We start from the raw sequence: 23,418 nt of genomic DNA, 5'->3' as shown, positions 1-23,418 counted from the left end.
CTTGATACCAATTGTTGTGCGACAGCGGAAGCAAAGGTCGAAAACAAACAAGAAAACAATAAAGAAATTCAATGCAAACAATAAGAACAACACCAAGAATTTACGTGGTTCACTATCGATGTGATAGCTACGTCCACGGGCACCGAGATCGAATGATTTCACTATAAACTGCAAAGATTACAAAGATGATTCTTGTATTTCTCAAGAACGGCTCTCACTCTGTCTCTCTTAACCCTAATACTGATATTAGGGAGGTTTTATATTAATCCCTAATTAAAAGATACTTGGGCAAAAAGATAATAAAATAAGATAACCTAAAACCGCAAAATCCGCGTTCCGTATTTTTCCTTCTCCGCCCGGTCAGACCGGGCAAGGTCTGCCCGATCGGGCGCGAGAAGAAAACTCCATACGAATGCTTCAACGTATCCAACCCCCACCGCCCGGTCAGACCGGGCAAGGTCTGCCCGATCGGGCGAAGGCTCGCCCGGTCGGGCGAAGGCTCGCCCGGTCGGGCGCGAGAGCAGCTTCTTCAACGAATTTGCCAGGCACCTCTTCTTCTTCCGCCCGGTCAGACCGGGCAATGTCCGCCCGATCGGGCGGACAAAGCTACGAAGTACGAGTCACCTAATATACTTATCAACATACAGAATCTTGAATTACATGTGTGTATATATATTGAGTATCCATATATTAGCAAAACCGAGTCTTGAAGAAAAGCAAAATCATTCAGGGCAATAATACTCCACTTTAATCACCCACAATTTAGAGAATCTCTTCATCAATTTAGGGGAGAGGTTTTTAGGGTTTTCGGGGGGGAGGATGTGGGTTTCGGGGAAGGGGGTGCTGGTTCAGGGGGGGGGGGAGAGGGGCAGTAGGGCGGGGGATGCCGGTGCGCCGACGAGGGTGGAGGCTGGGCGCCGGCGTGGGTTGGGGCGGCTGGAGTGGTGGCAGCCTGGTGGCCTAGGGAAAGGGGGTGACTTTTTTTCTTAAAAAAAAATTATTTCTAACTCATTTAAATGTAAAAAAAAAAAAAAAAAAAAAAAAAAAAAAAAAAAAAAAACAACTACTACCTATAGTTAAAATTTATCATTAATGTTATAGTTGACTTGATATAAAAAGTTCAAGTTTATCAAGGATAATAAGATTTTTCGCAATTTACTACTAAAAAAATTAAAAACTATGGTGTTATAAAAAAGAATTTTTTTTTTTTTTTTTACTAGTTAGATTAGATTATGTTACATCAACTTAGCTAGTTAGGTGGGGTTTAGCTATTTGATTGTCTATTGCCTTTTTTTTTTTTATTTAAAAATATTTTATAAATACTTATTAGTATCTAGTTAGATGTTAGGCTTACCTATTTAGAGTGGATCTTGCAGGTGACTAGATTTAATTAAATTAGCACATATTGATAGCAGTTGTTGCGCGGAAGCTAGGCATGCTCATAAAATCATAGATGATTTATTGTTTTTTTTAAAAGAAAGGTATACAATAAGTTAGGGTCATAAAATCATAGATAGATACTTGTATATAATATCACTATATAAATGGTTTTTAGGGGAAAAAAGTATAAAAATTGGATTAAGAATTCTAACAATTAAAAAAAAATAAAATTATTGAATAGCCTCATCCTAAACTTCACTTATGAAGCAAGAAGACTAACAAGGAATGAATAGGCCATTGGGTAGGACAGTAGCTTTAATATAATAGATAATTAGATATCACTTTTAATTTCAAAATGGTCAAAGTTGCAATGCATGGTAAAGTTAGAGCTTGTATTATTATAAACAGATATTCACTAATATTTTACTTCTATACGCAGGAGAGACAGGTAAAAATCACCCATACCATTCATTGTTTTACCTTGTATTTAGAGCAATTAAACATCACCTTTATTTCATGCGCTTGACGAGAACAAAACTCCTTATCTTAGATATGGGATAATGGGAATTTGTCGCAAAAAATAAGCTATTTTATGACAGCCAAAATTTGTCGCAAAAATTAGAAAAAACTGTCGCAAAAAATAGTTGCGACAGTCAACTGTCGTAAGCCGTTTGTCGCAGTCAGAATTGTCGTAAAATTTTATTTTTGCGACAGTTTGACTATCGTAAAAAATTATTACGACGGTTTTACTAATTTCAATGACAGTTTTTAATTTTGTCGCTGTAATTATTTTACGACATTTTAAAACAGTCGTAAGTTATGACAGAAATCAAAATTGTCGTATAAGATGGTTTTACCGACAGGTGGACGTCGCAAATAGCCGTCGCAAAAAAATAAAAAAATAAACGACCTTCCCCTGCCCCCCTTACCTAGGCCTCCCTACCCCCAGAGTAACCTTTCACACCACCATTAACTCCCCCTTCCCGGCCACCACCGACAACTCTCCCTTCCCACCACCACCTTACACAAAGCTAAGAAACATTAAGATCTGATCTAAAAATTAAACCCCAACAAATAAAACGCAAACAAAATAAACCCAACATATAATACGCAAAGATAAATGAAAATATAAAATAAAAATACATAAAAATAACAAAACATCAAACAAGAAATACAAATATACATCAAATAATCAAAAACCCACAAAAAAAAGGAAAAAAAAAAACCCAGAAATTATCGAAACACTACAAAATTCAAACAAACAAGCCACAATAAATCAAAAGAAAATAATTGAAATATAACAAATTCAAACGAAAATAAACGAAAATCAACACGAAAATAGACGGAAAAAAAATCAAATGAATATAAACGAATCAAACGAACAACAAAATACGGCAATACAAACACAAAATAATGAATTTAGACAAAAAAAAATCAGAATATAAACAAAAACCACAATAACAAAAACGAAAAATACAAAAAATTCAACATACGTTCGAAAATTTCCTTCTTTTTGGGTGTTGTTTGTCAAATTCGACCATAAAAACTCCAGATCTGGAATTTTTATGGTCGAATTTGACAAAAAAAAACCTCAACGTCACGAAATTGGACCTCAAAAATACGAATTTCCATTCGCTTAGCCACCTTCGCCATTTTTTTGAACACAAGAAAGAGCAGAAAGAAGGGGGACGACGAGAAAGAGAGGAAAAAAGGAGGATGAGAAACAAAGAGGAGACCGAAAAGGAGAGGAAAGAGAGGAGGGGAAGAGGGGAGATGATCCGAGAAAGAGAGAGGAGAGAGAACCCGAAAGAGAAGAGAGGAACTGAGAGAAGGTGGAGAAGAGGAGAGCGAAACAGTGAAAAAGAGAGGGGTGGAGAGGAAAGAGAAACTGAGAGGGGAAATAGAGAGGAGAGAGAATCAGAGGTGATGAAACGGGCGGAAGAAGATTTACGGTTTGGTGTGGGCTTGTTGAATTGAGTATTTAAATACCATTAATTTTTTTTAAAAAAAAATCAACTCTACGACAGGCATAAGCTGTCGCAAATTGCGATAGTTTTAAAAACCGTCGTAATTTGCTATAATTTATAGCTGTCGTAAATATTAATTTTTTTTTATAATTATTTTTAGTGTCTATTGCGACAGTTTATTGGCTAATAATTGTCGTAACTCAAAGACGGTTTGAAAAACCGTACGACAGTTACAAAAATCGTCGTAGAATTATAATATTACGACAGTTTTACTAGCTGTCGTAGAAAAACGGTCGTTATTTCTTCGAAACCATCAACGTACTACAATGACATGCAAATCTACTTATAGGTTTAAATATGTATAATCTATACCAATAGTAGTACCAGTGTTGGAAGAATCTTTCCTTATATATAAAAACATTGAAAATTACCTTGGATGCAATTAGAAAACATTCTTACCACTTTAGAGAATGAAGTACTTCAATTCGCACTAGATATAATCAAAGTTATATAAATCGGGATTCTACTTTGAATCGGAAAGGGTTCTCATAATTGAATCGTAAAATCGAGTCGTAGAGTTGTAAATTTTACTGACATGCATACACTACTACAAAAATGGCCAAAGTGACCTATTAAAAGAGACCTGTTATATCATATAACAGGTTTCTTTGATCAATAAGACCTAATATTACTAGTAACAGGTCTCTTATGTGGAAATTGATGGTGGAAAAAAAATAAAGTGACCTGTTGTTATCTTTAACAGGTCTCTTTTTATAGTATTTTTTTATTATTTATTAAAAATATATTAGAATATTACTAGTATTAGAATCATATTTAAAAAAAAAAAAAAAAAAAAAAAAACTAGTATTAGAATCAGGCTACCTTGTTTACAATAAAAAAACTCCTTTTTATCGCCCCACTCTCGCCCGAGTCACCTCTCAGGCTCTCACCCTTGACTCACTGCCCCCTCCGTCGTTGCCCCCACACTGTCGCCGTCTTACTCTCACCGCCGCTACTCTCCGGTGTTCCTCTCTAGTGTCGGTACGGTTCTCCCCTCAACCGAAGTTGCTTTCCTACGTAACCTCGAAGATTGCCATCTCCCTCTCGAACCTCCGGCGACTTCCACATACAACGCGACCCTAACCTCCGCCGGCGGCGACTACCGACTCCATTACTCCCCTCCTATACTCGAAGCTTCCCCCACCCAAAGCTGCCATCAATACCCATATTAAGACGAAGTAAAATTTTAAGTTGGAGATAGCAATCATACACTCAGATCTTGGTATAGGTAATTTTTTTCAATTTTTTTCTCAATTGTTTGTTGGCATTAAATTTTGATTTATATACAAGTATGATTTTATTTACTGAATTTTGTGAATGATTGTATTTTAGTATTTTGTTTATGATTTGGAAGGAGAATGCGTGAAATTATAATGGAATGAAGTCTTAATTTTGTTGTATTAATCATGAAAAATTGCTAAATTTTGGTTGATTTTTGTGTATAGAAGTGAGAAAGTGAGTATTTCTATGAACTAGTTTAGATGTTAAATATTGAAACAACTTTGATTTAGAGTCTATATATATTCATTTGAATTTGGGTGTTTAGAATTGCAATTTGAATATTTTGGTTAAAGATTAATTGTCCCTTTTACAGCCTAAAGCACTGGCTTCACCTTACAAGGCAATTTTACTGTGTGGTCGCAATTTAAAGCAGCATTATATGAACTCTGCCGATAACTTTTTTTTTTTTTTTTGTGATCTTATACTTTCCTGAGGCTAGCACGAAATATCAAATGTGCTCTTGCAATGAATTTTTAAATTGTTTTTGTAGCACGCAAGAGATCACAGTTTGTTTGAATCCTTAAAAGTAAAGTCTTTATTAATTGAATACTACAGCTATAAGAAAGAAAGGCTGATGTAGGAATTAAATTTAGGTATAATCTTGTCTACTTTTGAAGACTCTAAGCTTCTTAGTATATATCTTAAATAGTGTGGCAAGTGTGCATAGGGCATGTCCTTTCCTCTTAATTAAGATGTCTCTAATTTTTTTTGTCCGAAAATCCAGGTGAAAGCATTTGCACTACTTGCATCAAAACTGAATTGTTCACAGGAACTTGTAAGTTAACCTTATAGGGTAATAAGACCAATAGCAATGATGGGAATCTAAGATTGTATTTGACGAGTGTAATGGCTTGAGAATTTGGCAATCTGGCTTGCACTAATCTAGTTGCAGTTGCTGTTAGTTTTCTCACCTCTCTCAAACAAATATGTAATTCGAAATTTATGCAGTAAGGTTAAATTCATTCAGCGTTAAGGTTAAATTTTTGGTAGCCTACTCGAGGTGATAATATAAAGCTTATTCTTACTTCTGTTTTTCAGCTTTGCAATATTGGGTTTGTATTAGCCATGTCAACAAAGACTGTTTTCTTCACTCTGTCAATCAAGGTCAGGCTTATTTGCTGTTATTTGCCTCCTATTATAATTATTTGCTATAATGTAGTCTGCTTCTCCAATGATAGTTGGGTATCCCTTCTAAAATTCATCATATGTGAGTGTGTACTTTCTTGCTATAGTGGTCAGAGATAGCCTCTAAGAATTATTATTTCATATGCCTATAATGAAGTCATGACTTGCAGTAGTTCTTCAATTTTGCTCATGATTATGGTGAGTTATACTTGTGACTTATGATGTTCTGTAACTAGTTTTATTGTTACTGTATATCGGGTTGTTGCCCTTCACTCATAACTGCAATTTAAGACGCTAATTACATGGTCCAGAAACTTGCATGTTAAATACTTAGTAGTGATTATTTTGGATTTGGAAACAAGGGTCTATGATGCCAATTAGTGTCATATAATGGTTACAGTATAATTGATTTCAAAATGAATAAGTCAGTCCATCAAGTCCTTTCCTGTCAGAACTATTTAATACGGAGTAATGATTACACTATACTTGATATTAGAGAGTTAGGGTTACTCCTGCATACTGAGATCATCATTAGGCAGTGAAGTATACAGGAAATTCATGTGTTGATGGCTATTTAAGCTCACCATAAGAATGCTGATACTGAAATCCAATGCCTTGTCAAGAATGCTGATACTGAAATCCAATGCCTTGTCAGGGGAAAGATTTCACGAAATAGACTTCTAGGGTTTTAAAGCTTTCTCTCTTTTATTAAGCTCCATGTCCTTCAATTAATTTTCACAAGTTTCCTTTGATAATCTAAGATTACTTTGATGTTGAACATTGTATGATAGTTGGATTATGCAGGTTCTTTCCCCCTTTGTGTTGCTGCTTCAGGTCACACTACTCTTACATTAGGCCACAGGTCATACAACTTAAGCATAGTTTTAGATGCAAATGTGAAGCTGCAAAGATGGTGGAAAAATGTTTTGGAGTACAAATTGAGAAAAGAAGCAGCAATTGTTATTCAATGTCATATTCGTGGATTAACTGTCTGCAAATAGACATTAAAGAGAGATAACACGCCATTGCTATTCAAGTAAGATTGAGTCCTTCACGACTTCATCTATTGCTCTAAGAAGAAGTATTTAACTACTTCTAATAGGTTAATAAGTATGGTTTATATTTTTGGGGGATAATTAGAGTATTTTTAGATGTTTTTGTATAGTATTTTTGAAGGTTACATTTGAATTTTTATTAATGAATGTTTGTAAAAGTGTTTATCCACTTAAGTTTAATAATATATTTTTTTAAATAGAAGTTTAATAATATATTATCCATGAACATTATGAGATTATGGAGTAATTGCAAAATACAGGTACATGAATACTAAATAGGTACCCTACAGGAACAAATACTGTATAGGGTATCGAATTTTGTTTTTTTTTTTTTAAAAAAAAAAATTAAAGACATAAGAGACCTATTATCTCTCCTAACAGGTCTCTCAGATGCGTTCAATAGACCTGTTGGGAAAGATAACAGGTCTCTTTGCCTTCATAGATTCATGGGCAAAGAGACCTGTTATCTCACTTATGAGGTCTCTTATTAATTGCAAAGAGACCTGTTATCTCACTTATGAGGTCTCTTATTAATTGCAAAGAGACCTGTTCCATAAAGCAGGTCTCTTTGCCAAAGAGACTTGTGAGCTAGAGACCTCCTCTAATGAGGTTTCTTAGGCCTATTATAACAGGTCTCTTTGCCTATTTTTGTAGTAGTGATAATCAAGACGTCATATCTAAAATTAAATAAATATATTTAAATTATGAGTTTGAAACTTAATTATTAATATAAAATAGTTGTTTACCAATTAAACAACCAATAATTGACAATATATATTTATAAATAACTACGTAGGCATGTTTTAAACTTGTAAGGATTTCTCTAGTTAAGAGAAATATGTAAAATTGGGTAGAATCGTAAATCGAATCGTATAACATACATGAATCGTAAAATCTTAAGATTCTAAGATTTAAATCGGGATTTTAATAAAAATGGATATAATATTACTAAGGGATCCTATCCTGAAAAAGTTTCACTCTAGCATATTATAGAAATGCTTTAAGACAAAACAAGTTCTTATTGGATTACATTTACATACTAACTCCCTTCATTTTAGAATAGTTAAAACAACCAAATGTGACACACATGCTTACTTACTAGTTTGACCTTATATTATATACAAATAATTAAATATAAAATACATTAATTATAATTTAGCAACATTCAAATGTGACACACATATTCGGATTATGTTACCAAAATCTATAATTAATGTTGATATATGAATTATATTATGAAAAAAGTCAAATGTACTGCCAATAATTTTGCGGAGTATATAAGTTTTTGCAACAAAAAACAATACTTCCTCTTTTCTTTCATAATGACGTACCTCTTTTATTACCTTACGAGTAATATCACTAATCACCAACTAAGTGATACGGAGTATTATAAAATGCAACTATGTGTATAATAAAAAGTACTCCTTAATAATTAGAGATAAAAGGCAACGTCCAATACCTGGGGCCCTGAGACACAATGTTTCTAACGAAATCAAATGCAGTGGATTTAGCCATTTAGGTGCGTACAAATACAGCTCATATTGGGCCTAAACCAACTCCGTGATTTTAGCAACTCAGACCCCTTTGGGCTCAGTACTCAGGGTTGTGCCATTTTTACCGTAACCTTTAATTTGTACAAGGCATATCAATTAAGACCTCACTAGATTTTTTTATTTTTTAATTTTTAACTTTTAGTTTTAGATTTTTCAATTTTTATACACCGTATCTCCGTATGTTACAGTACTCGTAAATAAAGATACTAAATTTGAAAGGCTAATTCAGTCTTATAAAATTAAAATTTAAATTCCGCACATTCTAATGTACGAATGAGTTAGCATTTTCAAAAGTAAATGTACCATATAATTAAGTTGTTGCCTTTATTATATTTGTTTTAAATTCATAATTGAAGTTACATATAAAAAAAAAAAAAAAAAAAAAAAAATCGAATTTTAACTTGTATTTTTATTATCATGGTCTTATAGACATTTTAAACACTACACGTAATAGTAATTAATAAATGGCTTAAGCTTGCAGTTTGTGTCAAAAAAAAAAAAAAAAAAATTTAAAAAGTGCTTAAACTTACCACCAGTTTCTTTGTCATTTTAGAAATGTATACTACAAATAAAGTATAAAAAGTTAAGTCCTAAACTAAACTTTTTTTTGACCCTTCACATCATATATATTCTATAAATATCACATCCATCATACTTGCATAAATTTCCTTAACGTAATCACTATACATGCTAAGCACTATAAAAATATTTCTTGAGTTAAATTTAATTAACTTAACCTTTTACTAGAAGTATTACATCAATATATGAGTTGTGGTTGAGATTTAATTTTGTTATGATGATAAGCATGCGCGATCTATCCCAATGACATCACATTAATAAGCAGAAGCAAATTAAATCACAACAAACACTTTGGTCAAGCTTTGATTATATATGTCATGTCATATCATATTATATGCTATTCTTTGTGAGTGTTACATTACATACATATATTGCATTCAAAAGCTTCATCACAGCATTTGATATGTACTAGCACTATCTATAGCTTTTGCTCATATTAAACACCAAAAAGTAACGTTTAATTAAGGGCTATGGAATGGACTGATCAATGCGGTAAGTGGTTTTATTTTGAAGTTAATTAAGGGAAATATAGCTAATTATAAACTTCAAAGGTAATATTACTCATATATATATATATAGTAGTAAGAGTCTTTACTCGATGAGATAACGTAACCTTAAAACGATTTTAAAAGAAGAATATATAGTATACAAATAACCTAGAGGTGAAATCTAAGTCAGATATAACTCGAATTGGTTGTAATGTATTATATGTGATAGGAAATAAAAAGTGACTTGTGAACTTGATATATTAGAACTTGAAGTATATATATGTTAGAGATTAATAATATACTACGTATGTATTATGTAAAAGATTAAAGTATTATTTGATGGATGTTCATTTCAAGGTCTTATGAGCAGAACAATTTCAAAGTAAAACAAGGAAATAAAAACTTGTTGATCAAGTTTGTACGTTTTAATCACGTTGATGGGCTAATTAGCCAAGTGTCGCCTTCAACATAATAAGTCCCAATGAAGGGCTCAGCCTCTTTGTCTGTAAGGACCCGAGCCCAAGATACACGGCCCGTTATGTTGGATCCTGGCCCAATGCATTTGTATTCTCCGTAGTAGACCATCCTGCAAAGTACATATACAAGTCAACAATAACAACACTATTTTGCAACTTTACGCATTTTTAAATTTTCAACATTAACATATAAATTAAAATTTGGACCAGAACTTAGTATCGCTACTACTATGTTGGGCGTTTTTGGCTAGGATGTTTCAAAAAAAGCTGTCACGTTACTTGAAAAGGTCATGAATTATGATACAATCATGAACCACTAGTATCTTTTGTAAAATCAAGTATGAATTAATATTTATTAAAAAAAAACAATTCAAGTTATTTGGTAAAATTATGAGAAAATAGGACAATGTAAGAACTTACGAATCACGATTAGATTTGCCCCAGTTATTCCAGCCAAGAGGATTAACAAGTTTGTCGAGGAAAGAGAAAGAGTAAACGACCCTGGAATAATCACCCCATGCTCTACCCAAGTAAACCTTACCAGTTCCAGTCACCTTACAATCTTTGAAGGAAAATCCACTTGACATTGATGTTTTACTCCTCTTTTGGGCCGTTAAAGAAGCTACCTTCTTTGCTACTGAGTTTAATGTACAATTCTGTTACAACATATACCATATATAAGTACGTAACCTATGTAGAATACATTGTTATTTCCTATATTAAAATGGAAATTAAACTGAAAATAAAGTAGCCATAATACTTGGTAATGAACAAGTGTAATGACCTCGTAAAATGATCTTCCATAGCCAAATATGAAATCAACCGAGCCTTGAATAAAACAATTGCGGAAATAGTGAAGGCCTTTGTGATCATATAATGTGTCTTGTGACCCATAAAACCTACATTCATAAAATGAGGCTTTGGTGCCTGATATTCTTAGTGCCACTGCTTGCTCCCCCACCGAACCTACATTATGCGGTGCCGTGTTCTACCCACGTCCGTACATATTGTCCATTCAATAATAATATAACTAAGTCATTATTTACATTTTATCAACTTTTACTACAAGTAATTAGAAAAAAATGCATATTAATAAAATATATAGGAGATTTCGTATTATACAGTAAGTCGTTACATACCTCAAATATTATATTGTAGGCTATGAAATAATCAGCATCCACAGCAACGGTAGCACTCTGGAAGGTGCTCAAGGGCGTGCCATCTCCTCGGGTTGCCGAGGCCGAGTCATTCCCGGTTATGATGGGTGGGTTATCTGGGTCTCCCATAAAGGTTATGAATGGCTTTGTTTTAGGGATGTGTATCTTCTCCCTTTAATCATATATGTCACGTTGTTTAATTTCTTTATTTTAGTAATTAATAGTAGTATTAAATGAATCACTATAAGTGTTTCTTTTGTCCATTAACTAATAATTAGGTACATGCAAAGAATACATGCATAAGTGCAAAACAATACAGTATGAAGTATGCATTATCCGCAAAATGGCAAAATGCAACAACATTGTCCTACCACATTACCATAATATATGAAGTTAATAAACTACGGAAGCCAATGGGGTTAGAATGTGCTTCTTTTTTTATTTTAATTACATGCATAATATATAGTTAGGGTATTATTTTGGTCAATCATTTACCCAAATTATGCTAATACAGCAAAGAGGTTTAAATCATCAATTAAAATTGATCAAATTAACAAAAATATAGTTATTTACGAAGTAGTTCGTTGTACTTGCATATGTATAATAAGAAAGATATACGTGGTAATTATTCAGTCTATATATAAATTTCTTACCTATAAACACCAGGCATGATATGTAAGATAAGTCTCCTAGTGTTACGTATTGGAACACTGTCAATAGCTTCAGTGATGGTTTTGTAATCACCTGTTCCATTTAGATTGATGGTCCATCTTACTTTATTAATCTCAGCATTTTCCAGCCTCACATCTAAAGTCTTGGTTGGAGCCCCCGATGCACCGGCGTCGTTTGGCTGTGGATTAGCTAGGGTTAGCCTCCTCAAATGGTGGTTTTGGACATTCCATAATAACCAGGTCTCATACTCTTGCAGTGAAGTTGCATCTCCCCGTGCAATAATGATATGGCGTAGTAGAGATAGAATAAAGAGAGGGAAAAGAGGAAAGATGTGGAGTTTTTTTGGAGCCATGAAAATAATGTTGTTGGTAAGTGGAAGCAGTGTGAGATGAAGGGATCATATGCACTATATCTATATTAAGAAGTACTAATATAATATCTACTTTATGCTAAGGTGCTTGCATTATATTTATTTTTGTATTTATACAAATGTATATTTATTTATATTTATATAGTAGCAATCATATCTACATATACATTTTAAGGTGCACTAGTTTTATATGGACCCCTGATCAATGTGTATAAACCAACCACACAACTCAAATGGTCTATTTATTTTCAGTTCCTTCCAGCTATACTCAAGTCTTGTAGGTCCTCCAAAAAAGGTGGATGGAGTTAACATCATGTTTTGTGTCATGTTTACTTCATCATGAATGTGTATGCATTCCATATGTTTATTTCTTAAGGGCACGCAGTGGTGGATCTTGACTAAAAATATTTAAAAGGTCATGTGTGAAATTTCTAACCTTTCGCTCAAAATTAATCACTATGGTGCAACATATTAAAAGTAAAATTAAATAAGGCTAGAAGGCCCATATGTCGGGGTGGGGGGAGCAATTAGCATACTTCATGTTTGATCTCTTCAATTAATTAGACATAAGTTATTAGCAAATAAAGTATATGTGATTGATTTTACTAATGTTTGTTGTTTGATAGATTTACAAAATTAATGAACTAAATTAAAATGAGTAATTAAAATGTATGTACTTTCTAATAATTCTGAAGACAACCATTACACATTGTCGATATTGAAAATCAATAAGGCCAGGTGCTGGTGAATCGCTGTCTTACTAATTCTTCTGGTTATTATTAGTTGCGGCATTTGCCCTTTGGAGGTCACACTATATCAAACTTTAATTGCACATTTTTCTTGATATATATAGTCATTCATACCAAAATATTTTTCAATCCGAACATTTTCTAAGTTTGCATGGTTCACTTATAAGATTAGGTCTTGATCAATAATATAGTCAGGACAGGACGATGCATATACCATTGGCCAAATTAACTGTAGCCCATTATTTTTTGCTTGTCTCCAACATTTGACTTTTGTTGTTGTTGTGGTTGATGATGATGAAGAACAACATTAGCTCCAAATTCAAAAGTTATACTCTAAGGTATCGTGATGCATGTAGCGCTGCATGTGTAAGCTACCCCATCGTATGTCCCATATATGCAACTTAATTGTGATATATGCACACCATTGCTTGTCATCAGTTGTCAATTGTCGGTGTTGAAATGCTATCTTGCTGCATGCATCTTGTATAAACTTCTAATTTGTCTAAGATTTGTTCATCAGTATTTGTTTGAAATTGTTTAGATAATAAAATGAAGTATGTTTGGTTCATCTATAAAACTCTTTATAAGCTTAATTAATTTATACAGATTGCAAAGTTTCTTTCTTACATACAAAGTACCTATATTATAATATAATGTAAAATTACAAATTATGCTGTGGTAACTAGTAAGGATCCTTATCCCTTAGCTTATTTATTATATTATCTCTCTAACTTGTCTAATTAATACTTCTTATATTAAACTATATACTTCGTATATAGTACTATGACTAAGTTGTAAAAACAAAAGTGTTGTTTTTACAAATTGCTGTATCTTATGATCATCAGATGTTTTCAAGTGTTTAATTATGCAAGGTTTCCCAAAATAACATATTATCCTCATCATTTAGGGTCATCTCCCTTAAATAGTCATTGATCTGATCCCAGTTTTGATCCAATTCAACGGATGAACCGGACACAGGTGAAATATGGGCCTCGCTTGAATCTGTTGAGACATTGGGCTTTGGACACAGTTCTTCCGGCCCAACTATATAAGAGTTTTGAGCCCATGATAAAGGTGTATCAAAGAAACAGCAATTATCTGAGCTAGTGCTGCTGCTACAGTAGAATCCATCAAGAAGCCCATTTCCAGAGTCATAAGTTGGGCCGTGAATTTGGGCTTTTGTAGTGTTTGATGATGTAGTAGCACCAGCCTGAATTTGTTCAACTAACCTCGGAATCCAAATGTTTCGTAAAGCATTTCTGAATTGAGGGCTATTAACGTGGCATTGAAACTGCCTAGCAAGCTTTTGAACCTTGGTTCTCCAATAGTTCTTTATTTCATTATCTGTTCTTCCTGGTAGATGTTCAGCTATCTTTGACCACCTACACATTACATAAAATATGTGTCAACACTATTATATGCCTTAAGTTTTTGGGCAAGTTTTCCGAGTCAATTAGTAAGGGATATTATTGTAACAAGCATTTTTTTATTTTTACAAGAAAATCCCCATATATATATAGATAAATTAGTGTAATGGTAGGTAGTGCAACATACTATGCCCCAAGGTATAGGTCAAGTAGGTATGATAGAAGCAATACCACAACATTATTATTGACATAGAAATTTCTAGCACAATTATATAGACGACGGATGCATGGATTGTTGCATACCTGTTGCCCCAACTAAAGTGAAGCTCAAGAATGCGTAGCTGTTCGTCGAGGGTAAAAGTACCACGACGTAGGTCTGGACGTAAATAATTTAGCCACCTTAACCTACAACTTTTGCCTGATCGCTTGAGCCCTGTGGATTCGTGCAAGTCAATAAATCATGTCAAATTGAGCTATATATGGAAAAAAAAAACGAATCTGCTACTTCACTCAGCTTTGATCACTAAACTATATATTCTAGTATTCTCTAATAGACATGACGATTCTAGCTTAGGATAAGCAAATCTTTACGTTTCTATTAATCTGCACTAACAATTGACGTACCCCAGCTAGTACGGAGTATATATCAAGCTTATATTCATCTATAAAGTTTACGTACGTACAGTAGATATGTAACAGAATGAAACAAGATTATTTGCCAAATATAATAGCAGTACACTAGTACATAATAATTTTCAACAAATTACCTGCGAAAACAGCAAGAGTGTTCCAGCGGCCTACACCATGGGTAGCAATGGCCGAGGAAAGCTTCGAGTCCTCTTCAGGACTCCATGGACCTTTTCGCAATCCATTGTTTAGAAGCTCATCTTCCTCGTCCCTAACCCTAATCATTGATTCCCACCTTTCATTCGTATAGTATGTATCATTAGAGCTTGATGAACTCTTTTGATACTCCATGTTAGGATCGATCGACCTGGATCGGATATATATGTTTATAAGTGACTTATACGAAGGAGTTAAGATGGAATTTTTTTTGTGTATATTAGGAGAATAAATATATGGTTCAGAAGATTAATTAGCTTGGAAGAATGCAAGAATGATATGCGGGTTATCTTTATATATAGTCGAGATCCTAAGTTAGTACGGACATGCATTACATGGGATATATAGTAGTGACAAAGAGGTGCTATTAACCAAGGAATCAGGATAAAAGCACGCACATTTATTGTTAAGATAATAAGCTTGACTAGAAAAAACAACTTTTATTTAGTGACTACTCACTATTAGTTTCCTGCATTGCAGAATATATTCCATATGCTAGCTGTAATATTGTAACAGGCCGTAGTATACTAATGAATAGAAGATCGAATATATATTTTATAGTCAAAAGAAATTCAACACTTCATTTATTTTGAATACAAAGAAGAAGGAAACCAATAGTCATAAGATTAAGACCACTCGAGTTTACAGCAATGAAACAAAGTTAATACTCCCTTTTTCGATATTTAACCAATTATTTTTGTTTTATTATGGAAGTATAAGATGATCAAAGAACTCAACCAAAAATATAATTTAAGCTAATATGGTTGAAATAATTCAAAATTAGTTATAGTACTCTATTACACACCCTCACATTAAAGTCTTTTAGGTTTGAAATGTGGATACAACTTGGCTCTCTCCATACCCTATACAACTGTACTTAATTAATATTCCACTAGAAAGAAGGAATGTATGAGATTTGAACTCGTGACCTTCTTGTCATATTGACTCTTCATACCATGTCTGAAATATTCAATCAAAAGCTTAAGTTAATTGTAATATAAACTTAAAACCTTGATTATCACTATTAGTTAGGTCTAAGGTGGTGTTTTCCTCTTGCAAATTTTTATAAACTTCGCCACTCTTGTACCATTACATTGGCATACAAGTATTCCATAGTGGTTTTTTCTTTCTTTTTTTATTTTTTTTATTTTTTTTATTTTTTATTTTTTTATTTTTTTTTATACTATGTTTGATAGCAGAAGCTGAAAATAAGCCTTGTTTAGGTCAACTTATTTTTACTTATTTTAGAAAAAATAAGTTCAGATCAGATCAGATAAAGAAAAATAAGTTCAGATCAGATTAAATCAGAAAAAATAAGTTCACATATGATCATCATTTTATGTGCAATTTTTTATCGCTAAATATCTTTAATTTCGTAATAAAAAAATTATGAAAATTACATATTAATAAAATACACATTATTACGAATCTAACAAGATCCCACTTGATATGTTTTTTCATTACAGATTATCGTACACTTAAGGTCAAAGTTTGGTCAGATCAGACAATAAGATCAGATTAGATCAAATCAGACCAGATCAAATTAGATCAGATCAGATAAGCAAAAATAAGGTAAACTAAATAGGGCCTAAGAAGTTAAATGAAATTTAAAATTGATCGTTTTTGTGATCAGTACATATAATCTTATCTGTAATCTTGTAATAATTACGATACACTACTTTTTGGTGTATGTTTGTGCTATTTTAGCTTATTACTTCCTACATTAGCCTAAGAGGTTTGTAAAGTTTATATATAGGCCAGGTAGTCCCCTATTATTTTTTAACCTTTCCTTATCCAATAAAATAAAATAAATAATACAGTACCGCTTATAAGAATATAGATTAATTACAGGCAGTGTAATAATATTTTAATGTTGGCATTATTACATTTTAATAACGTAAGACATTAGACATACGGAATTACGGAGTATATAAAGTCAGTAAAGTTTGTAAGACGTAGAATATGTAATACATAGTGCGCGCTATGCAATATGCATGCATAACGCATAAGTGCCATGTCATCTATGAGTTGAAGCATCTTAAAATAATACTACGTATTCTTTCAAAAAAAAAAAAAATACTACGTATAACAATAATATGTATGAAGTATATATAGCTTATAGAGTTATAGCTAGATTTTGCAGCACATAAATAAATTGTGCATAATCGGGCAATTATAGATAGACATCCAAAAGCATATTCATATAATTATATAGTTGGTCAAATAAAACTTTTGAAAGCGAAGAATGATTCTGGTAATTGATAATTTGATAATTGACCAGTCTGTTGACCACCTTATCTTAGATAAGAGTAAGAGGATAATGGCCAGAATTTACCCTTTTTTTCTTTTTCTTTTTTTGTTTTTTTTTAGCTCTCCTTACGAAATGAGCTTCAACGTGTATAACTGTATGACTGTATGTTCGCTAACTATCATATATATCTAACTCTAAATCTCTTGTATAAAAAAAAAAAAAAAAAAAAAAAAAGAAGAAGAAGAAGAAGAAGCTAACTCTAAATTAGTTAGCTTTTTCTTTCTTTCTTTCTTTCAAAAAAGTTAGCGAACATACTTTAAAAAAATTCCCCTAGCTTAGTGTGTTCCCTCTCCTCCACCTGTTTTATGCAAGCTTGGAACCAATAAATATATAGATAACCGAGTACAAATTAGGAAGGTCTATCCTCTAAAAATAATACATCCTCAACCACAATATTTTTATACTCCGTGTAAATGAAAGTTTCTGAAGAAAAACTAGAGAAAATGCTCCAAAATTTAATTAGAATCTGAGAAATTTTATTATGATTGAATAATCAAATAGTACAGCAGAGGATAGCTTATATATGACTTCATCATTACAAGAGAAGATTCTAGAAAAAAGCTTATAACAAACTAAGGAAGGTTGTTGTAACAACTTTAGCTAAGCTGGCAGAGTTGTAACAAACTCTGATGACTTGGCAAGGCTTTCTAACTGTAGCCATACTCCCAATACCCCTCCCCCTTCAAGTTGGGAGATGGAGAATTCATTCCCAACTTGGGCAAAAGAGCCTGTAACCGTGGTGATGGTACAGTTTTGGTGAACAAATCAGCTAGTTGAGCTTCTGTAGGAAGAAAAGCCAATTGTATCAGACCTTCCAACACTTTATCTCTTGTAAAGTGACAGCCTATCTCAATGTGCTTTGTGCGCTCATGAAACACAGAATTACAAGCAATATGTAAAGTAGACTGATTATCACAGTATAATGTGACAGGCTTCAAGTTGGTGACACCCAACTCTTCTAATAACCTCACTGTCCATGTTGCTTCTGAGGCTGCTGCAACCATTGCTCAATATTCTGCCTCAACAGATGATTTAGACACCAGACTTTGTTTCTTGGATTTCCAAGCAATTGGTGATTTGCCAAGAAGCAATACATAACCAGTAATAGATTTCCTGGTGTCTGCACAGCTTGCCCAATCTGAATCAGAAAAGGCATGTAAAGAGATTTCCGGCAAAGCTTTGAGCAAGATGCCTTGACCTTCTGTCTGAGCTACATAACTCAGAGTGTGTATGAGAGCCTGTAAATGTGAGGTATAAGGTTGCTGCATGAATTGACTTAGAGACTAAACAACAAAGGATAGGTCAGGTCTTGTACGGGTCAAGAAGTTCAGCTTCCCAACAAGAGACCTATATAACTCTGTACTTGGCAAGGGTTCACCAACTTGTTGCTGTAATTTTAAACCAAGAGGAAGAGGTGTGACAACTCTATTCTTCAAGGGCAAACAACAATCATGAATTAACTCCCTTGTAAACTTTTTCTGACTTAACAGAATGCCAGCATCGGAATAGACAACCTCAATTCCCAGAAAATAATTAAATTTTCCTAGGTCTTTGATGCTGAACAAGTTATGCAGTTCAGTCTTAAGACACTCCATAGCTTCAAAATTAGTTCCTGTAAGGATGATATCATCCACATAGACTGCTGCCACACAAATCAGATCATTTCTTCTCTTGATGAAGAGACTATAATCATTTTTAGACTGTTCAAAGCTCATTTTAATCAAGGTAGCTACCAATTTCTCAAACCATTGTCTTGAGGCCTGTTTGAGGCCATAAATTGACTTCTTGAGTCTGCAAACCTTTTTACCAGGATTATCAAATCCTCGGGAACCTTCATATAGACTTCTTCTTTCAAATATCCATGTAAAAACGCATTATTTACATCAAGTTGGAACAAATCCCAACCTTTGCTGGCTGCTGTAGTAATCAAGCATTTCACTGTATTCATCTTCACAACTGGCCTGGGCTGAAGGTCTCTTCATAATCAATTCCATACTTTTGACTGAAACCTTTGGCAACTAATCTTGCCTTGCATCTCTCTAGTTCACCATTAGCTTTCAATTTGACCTTGTAAACCCACTTATAACCAGTAGCCTTCTTTTCCCTTAGGCAAGTCAACCAGAATCCAAGTGCCATTCTTGACAAGAGCATCAATATCCTTTTGCATAGCTTCTACCCATAGAGGATCTTTAACAGCTTGAGCATAGTTGAGAGGTTCATGAATGTCGTCACAAGTGTGAGCAATAAAACACTTATGATTATCAGGAAAATTGTCATAGATCACCAGATTGCACCAGTGTTCTGTATCAGTATCTGTAGCTTCATGTGGTTAAGTGTATAAAGCAGAATAACAATGATAAATGTCAAAATGAGAAGGGAATTTATGTGGTATAGAAGATTGTCTGTGAACCTGTTGCTCAGCTAGAACAAGATAAGCATTCTGAGTACAAGACAAAGATTCAGGAATGGGAAGGTTTGGTGGAGGAAAAATGGAAGAATTATCGTCAAGATTAGAAAAATGATTTGTGGTGGAGGAAGAAGAAGAAGAAGAAGAAGAAGAAGAAGAAGAAGAAGAAGAAGAAGAAGAAGAAGAAGAAGAAGAAGAAGAAGAAGAAGGAGAGGAAGGTTTAGTATAGTTATCATGAGAAGGAAAGACAGAATCGGAATAAGAACTGTCATCATTTAGAAAATGAGTGGGGGTATAAACTGGTAAGTAAATGGCATTGGCTATCGTAGAATAATTAGGATTCTGATTAATATGAAAAAGGTGGTATTGGAAATGTTTCTCATGGAAAACAACATTTCTAGTAATTTTAACCCTTTTAGAAGTAAGCTCAAGAATTTTGTAACCTTTTTGACTTACTGAGTACCCCAAAAATACACAAGGTTCAGCCCTGTCATTCAATTTAATTCTATGAACTTTCAAAGTTGAATCAAAACACAAACATCCTAAAGCTCTCAAGTGTGTCAAATCTAGTGTGAAACCTTTTAACCTCTTGAAAGGAATATCATTACCAATTACTTTTAAGGGCATTCTATTGATCAAGTAAACTGCACAAAGACCACAGTCACCCCAAAATCTATCAGGCACCCTAGACTATATGTAAAGAGCTCGGGCAGTCTCTAAAATGTGTCTATGTTTCCTCTCCCATTCTGCTGTGGAGTATCACTACAGCTAGTTTGGTGCAAAATACCAGATTAATTAAGCATAATCTTCATATCATCTTCACACAAATCTTGAGCATTATTTGATCTTATAACCTTGATTTTTGAATCAAACTAAGTGGAAATCATAGCTATGAAATCAGACATAATATGAACAGATTCAGTCTTATTCTTCATTAAATGCACCCAGGTGAATCTGGAATAGTCATCAATAAGTGTCAAAAATTGGTTACAACCACTAAGTGTTTTTACAGAATGTGGGCCCTAAACGTCAATATGAACAAGATCAAAAGGTGCTGAAGTCTTTATTGAACTAATAAAAAAGGGTAATCTAGTTTGCTTAGCTGTAGGACACACTTGACAGATTGTGTCATTCAAGCAAGCTTTTACATCACAGTCGGGTTTCACTATCTTAAGTTGGTTGAAAGATAGATAACCTAATCTCAAATGCCAAAGTTTAGCATCTTCAACAGCAGCCAAACATACTCTACTTCCAGCATGCACAGAACTGCTAACACCAGTGTCCCGATCCTTTTGAAATTTGTACAATCCAGCACTCAAACTACCAAGAGGAATCGATTGACCTCTTTGTGTGTGCACAAAACACCTATCATGAGTGAAATGTAACTCACACATCAAATCCTTGCATAATTTGTGCATAGATATAAGATTGAACTTAAAATCTGGTACATGCAAGACATTATGCAGGAAAATGTCATTATTCAGCTTAACAACACCTATATGTTTGACCAATACCCTACTGCCATCAAGAATAGTTATGTATTTAGTCATATTAGATGCAACCTTATACTCAATGAAAATTTTTATATCAGAACATATGTGGTCAGTTGCACCACTATCCAGCAGCCATTTAGAATCTGAACAAGATAAGAAACAGATATTACCTACCATCATAACCATACTCTTAGAGCTCTCGGCCTTGGAATCAGTTCTATTCAGAGTTGCAAAAGCTGTCATTATCTGATTGTATTGTGCTACAGTGATAGGCTTGGCAAGCTGTTCATCCATATCTTCAGTTTCACTGAAGCTCATTGCAGCAACTCTCTTATCTTTGAATCCTTTGAAGCTTGGAGGAAATCCTTTAAGCTTGAAACACCTGTGAATGCTGTGTCCGGGTATCTCACAATGAGTGCAATAGTATCTCGATCCAGGCTTATCTATCTTCTGTTCTCCTGCAAAATTCCTGAACTGAGAATAATTGTTTTGCTTCTGAAAGTTTCCTGATCAATAAGTCTTGAAAGAATTATTCAGGCCAGCATTACTAAACTTCCTCTTCTCAGCTAAAAAAGCCATTGACTCAGGATTATTACTCAGCTGAGCAATTTCTCTATGTTTCTCCTCTTGAGCAAACATTCTATATGCTTCTGTGATTTTAGGCAAAGTAGGCATCATGAGCATATTTCCTCTAATTTTTCCAAATTTATCAGATAATTTCATCATGAATTGGATCACCATTTTTGCCTGATGCCTCTCAAATATCTTCTTAGTCAAGTTACATGTGTAATTGTTGCAAGTGCAATAAGGAAGTGGATTTGCTTCATCAATAGCATCCCAAACAGACTTAATAGAAGTGAAAAATTCTGAAACAGATTGGTCTCCTTGAATGATTTCAACTAATTTCTATTCTAAGGCATAAATTTGAGCTAAAGAAGTGTATCCATACCTCTCTTCCAGATCGAGCCAGACTTCCCTTGTTGATCTCAAGAACATCACACTAGCAACAATGCTTTCATCAAAGGTTGAACAGCAACCAAGAACACACCAAATCATTGCATCTCTCCCAAGCTTTGTGTTCTAGACTTGTTTCATCAACCGGTTTGGTGTAGTTACCATTAACGAAGCCTGCTTTGTTCTTTGGTGAAAGCATCAACAACATAGCTCTCTTCCAACTTGTGAAGCCATCTCCATTGAATTTGAATGAAACAAGCTGTATTGAGTTAGCATCAGAAGGATGAATATAGTAAATGCTAGCTGGATTTTGATTCAGAGGAAGATTAGCATTGTTCAAAGTGTTTTCTGCCATTATTGTTTGTTTTGCAAGTAATCAAAACAAATTTAAGAGAGAAATTCGTAGATCAAATGAAAAAACTCAATGAAATAGTGATAGATTTGACTATCAGATTATGAAAAAATTAGAATCAAAACCAAATTGATTTAGGAAAGAAGAAATTGAATCGAATCAGGAGAAATTTCCTGAATATCAATGAAGATTTCAGAAGAAGAAAACAAAGGGAAAGCGATTGCAAAGAGGAAATTCAGATTAAACCAGTACAAGAGCAAGATCTTCTGCTCTGATACCATGAAAGTTTCTGAAGAAAAACTAGAGAAAATGCTCCAAAATCTAATTAGAATCTGAGAAATTTTATTATGATTGAATAATCAATAGTACAGCAGAGGATAGCTTATATATGACTTCATTACAAGAGAAGATTCTAGAATAAGCTTATAACAAACTAAGGAAGGTTGTTGTAACTACTTTAGCTGAGCTGGCAGAGTTGTAACAAACTCCAATGACTTGGCAAAGCCTTCTAGCTGCAGCCATACGTACTCTCAATAATAAACAAAACCGTCAAACCATTTACTACAAATTACCAAATTAAAAAAAGAACATATGCTCCTATTAGTCCTATATACATGTACTTCCTCTATTCAGGTATAAAATAAATACGAAGATTTCAATTTGACCGACACATATGTGGTTGATGCTGAACTTTAACAAATAATGTTTTTAAGCATCAATAAATATAATTATTAAATATGAAGTAGTTGATATTCAATCGATTAATTACATTGAGATTC

General features: G+C 33.6%; 4 protein-coding genes across 4 annotated transcripts; all 4 read right to left on the bottom strand.

Moving 5' to 3' along the window:
* Nucleotides 1–9,777: 9,777 nt before the first annotated feature.
* Nucleotides 9,778–12,261, bottom strand: LOC110734116 (probable pectinesterase 53). Its single transcript, XM_021914172.1, has 5 exons — nt 11,775–12,261; nt 11,104–11,293; nt 10,749–10,952; nt 10,385–10,620; nt 9,778–10,074 (listed from the first exon to the last, which is right to left on the bottom strand). Exons 1-5 carry the CDS (start codon nt 12,143–12,145, stop codon nt 9,918–9,920), a joined length of 1,158 nt encoding a protein of 385 aa, XP_021769864.1. The 5' UTR covers nt 12,146–12,261; the 3' UTR covers nt 9,778–9,917.
* A 1,271-nt stretch (nt 12,262–13,532) lies between these two features.
* LOC110734115 (transcription factor MYB2-like) lies at nt 13,533–15,458 on the bottom strand. The gene is made up of 3 exons (XM_021914171.1): nt 15,047–15,458; nt 14,583–14,712; nt 13,533–14,294 (listed from the first exon to the last, which is right to left on the bottom strand). The coding sequence occupies exons 1-3, from the start codon at nt 15,255–15,257 to the stop codon at nt 13,772–13,774; spliced, it is 864 nt and encodes a 287-aa protein (XP_021769863.1). The 5' UTR covers nt 15,258–15,458; the 3' UTR covers nt 13,533–13,771.
* Nucleotides 15,459–18,440: 2,982 nt separating this feature from the next.
* On the bottom strand, nt 18,441–19,381 carry LOC110734580 (uncharacterized mitochondrial protein AtMg00810-like). The gene is made up of 3 exons (XM_021914745.1): nt 19,241–19,381; nt 18,816–19,133; nt 18,441–18,695 (listed from the first exon to the last, which is right to left on the bottom strand). The coding sequence occupies exons 1-3, from the start codon at nt 19,379–19,381 to the stop codon at nt 18,441–18,443; spliced, it is 714 nt and encodes a 237-aa protein (XP_021770437.1).
* A 132-nt stretch (nt 19,382–19,513) lies between these two features.
* On the bottom strand, nt 19,514–22,642 carry LOC110734579. Its single transcript, XM_021914744.1, has 6 exons — nt 22,382–22,642; nt 22,283–22,333; nt 21,882–22,179; nt 21,036–21,839; nt 20,419–20,484; nt 19,514–19,746 (listed from the first exon to the last, which is right to left on the bottom strand). The coding sequence occupies exons 1-6, from the start codon at nt 22,640–22,642 to the stop codon at nt 19,514–19,516; spliced, it is 1,713 nt and encodes a 570-aa protein (XP_021770436.1).
* Between the last annotated feature and the right edge of the window lie 776 nt (nt 22,643–23,418).

Source organism: Chenopodium quinoa, unplaced genomic scaffold (genome assembly GCF_001683475.1).
Source record: "Chenopodium quinoa cultivar QQ74 unplaced genomic scaffold, ASM168347v1, whole genome shotgun sequence".
In the NCBI taxonomy this organism is placed as follows: Eukaryota; Viridiplantae; Streptophyta; class Magnoliopsida; order Caryophyllales; family Amaranthaceae; genus Chenopodium; species Chenopodium quinoa.
This window is presented reverse-complemented; position numbering and strand designations above follow the sequence as displayed.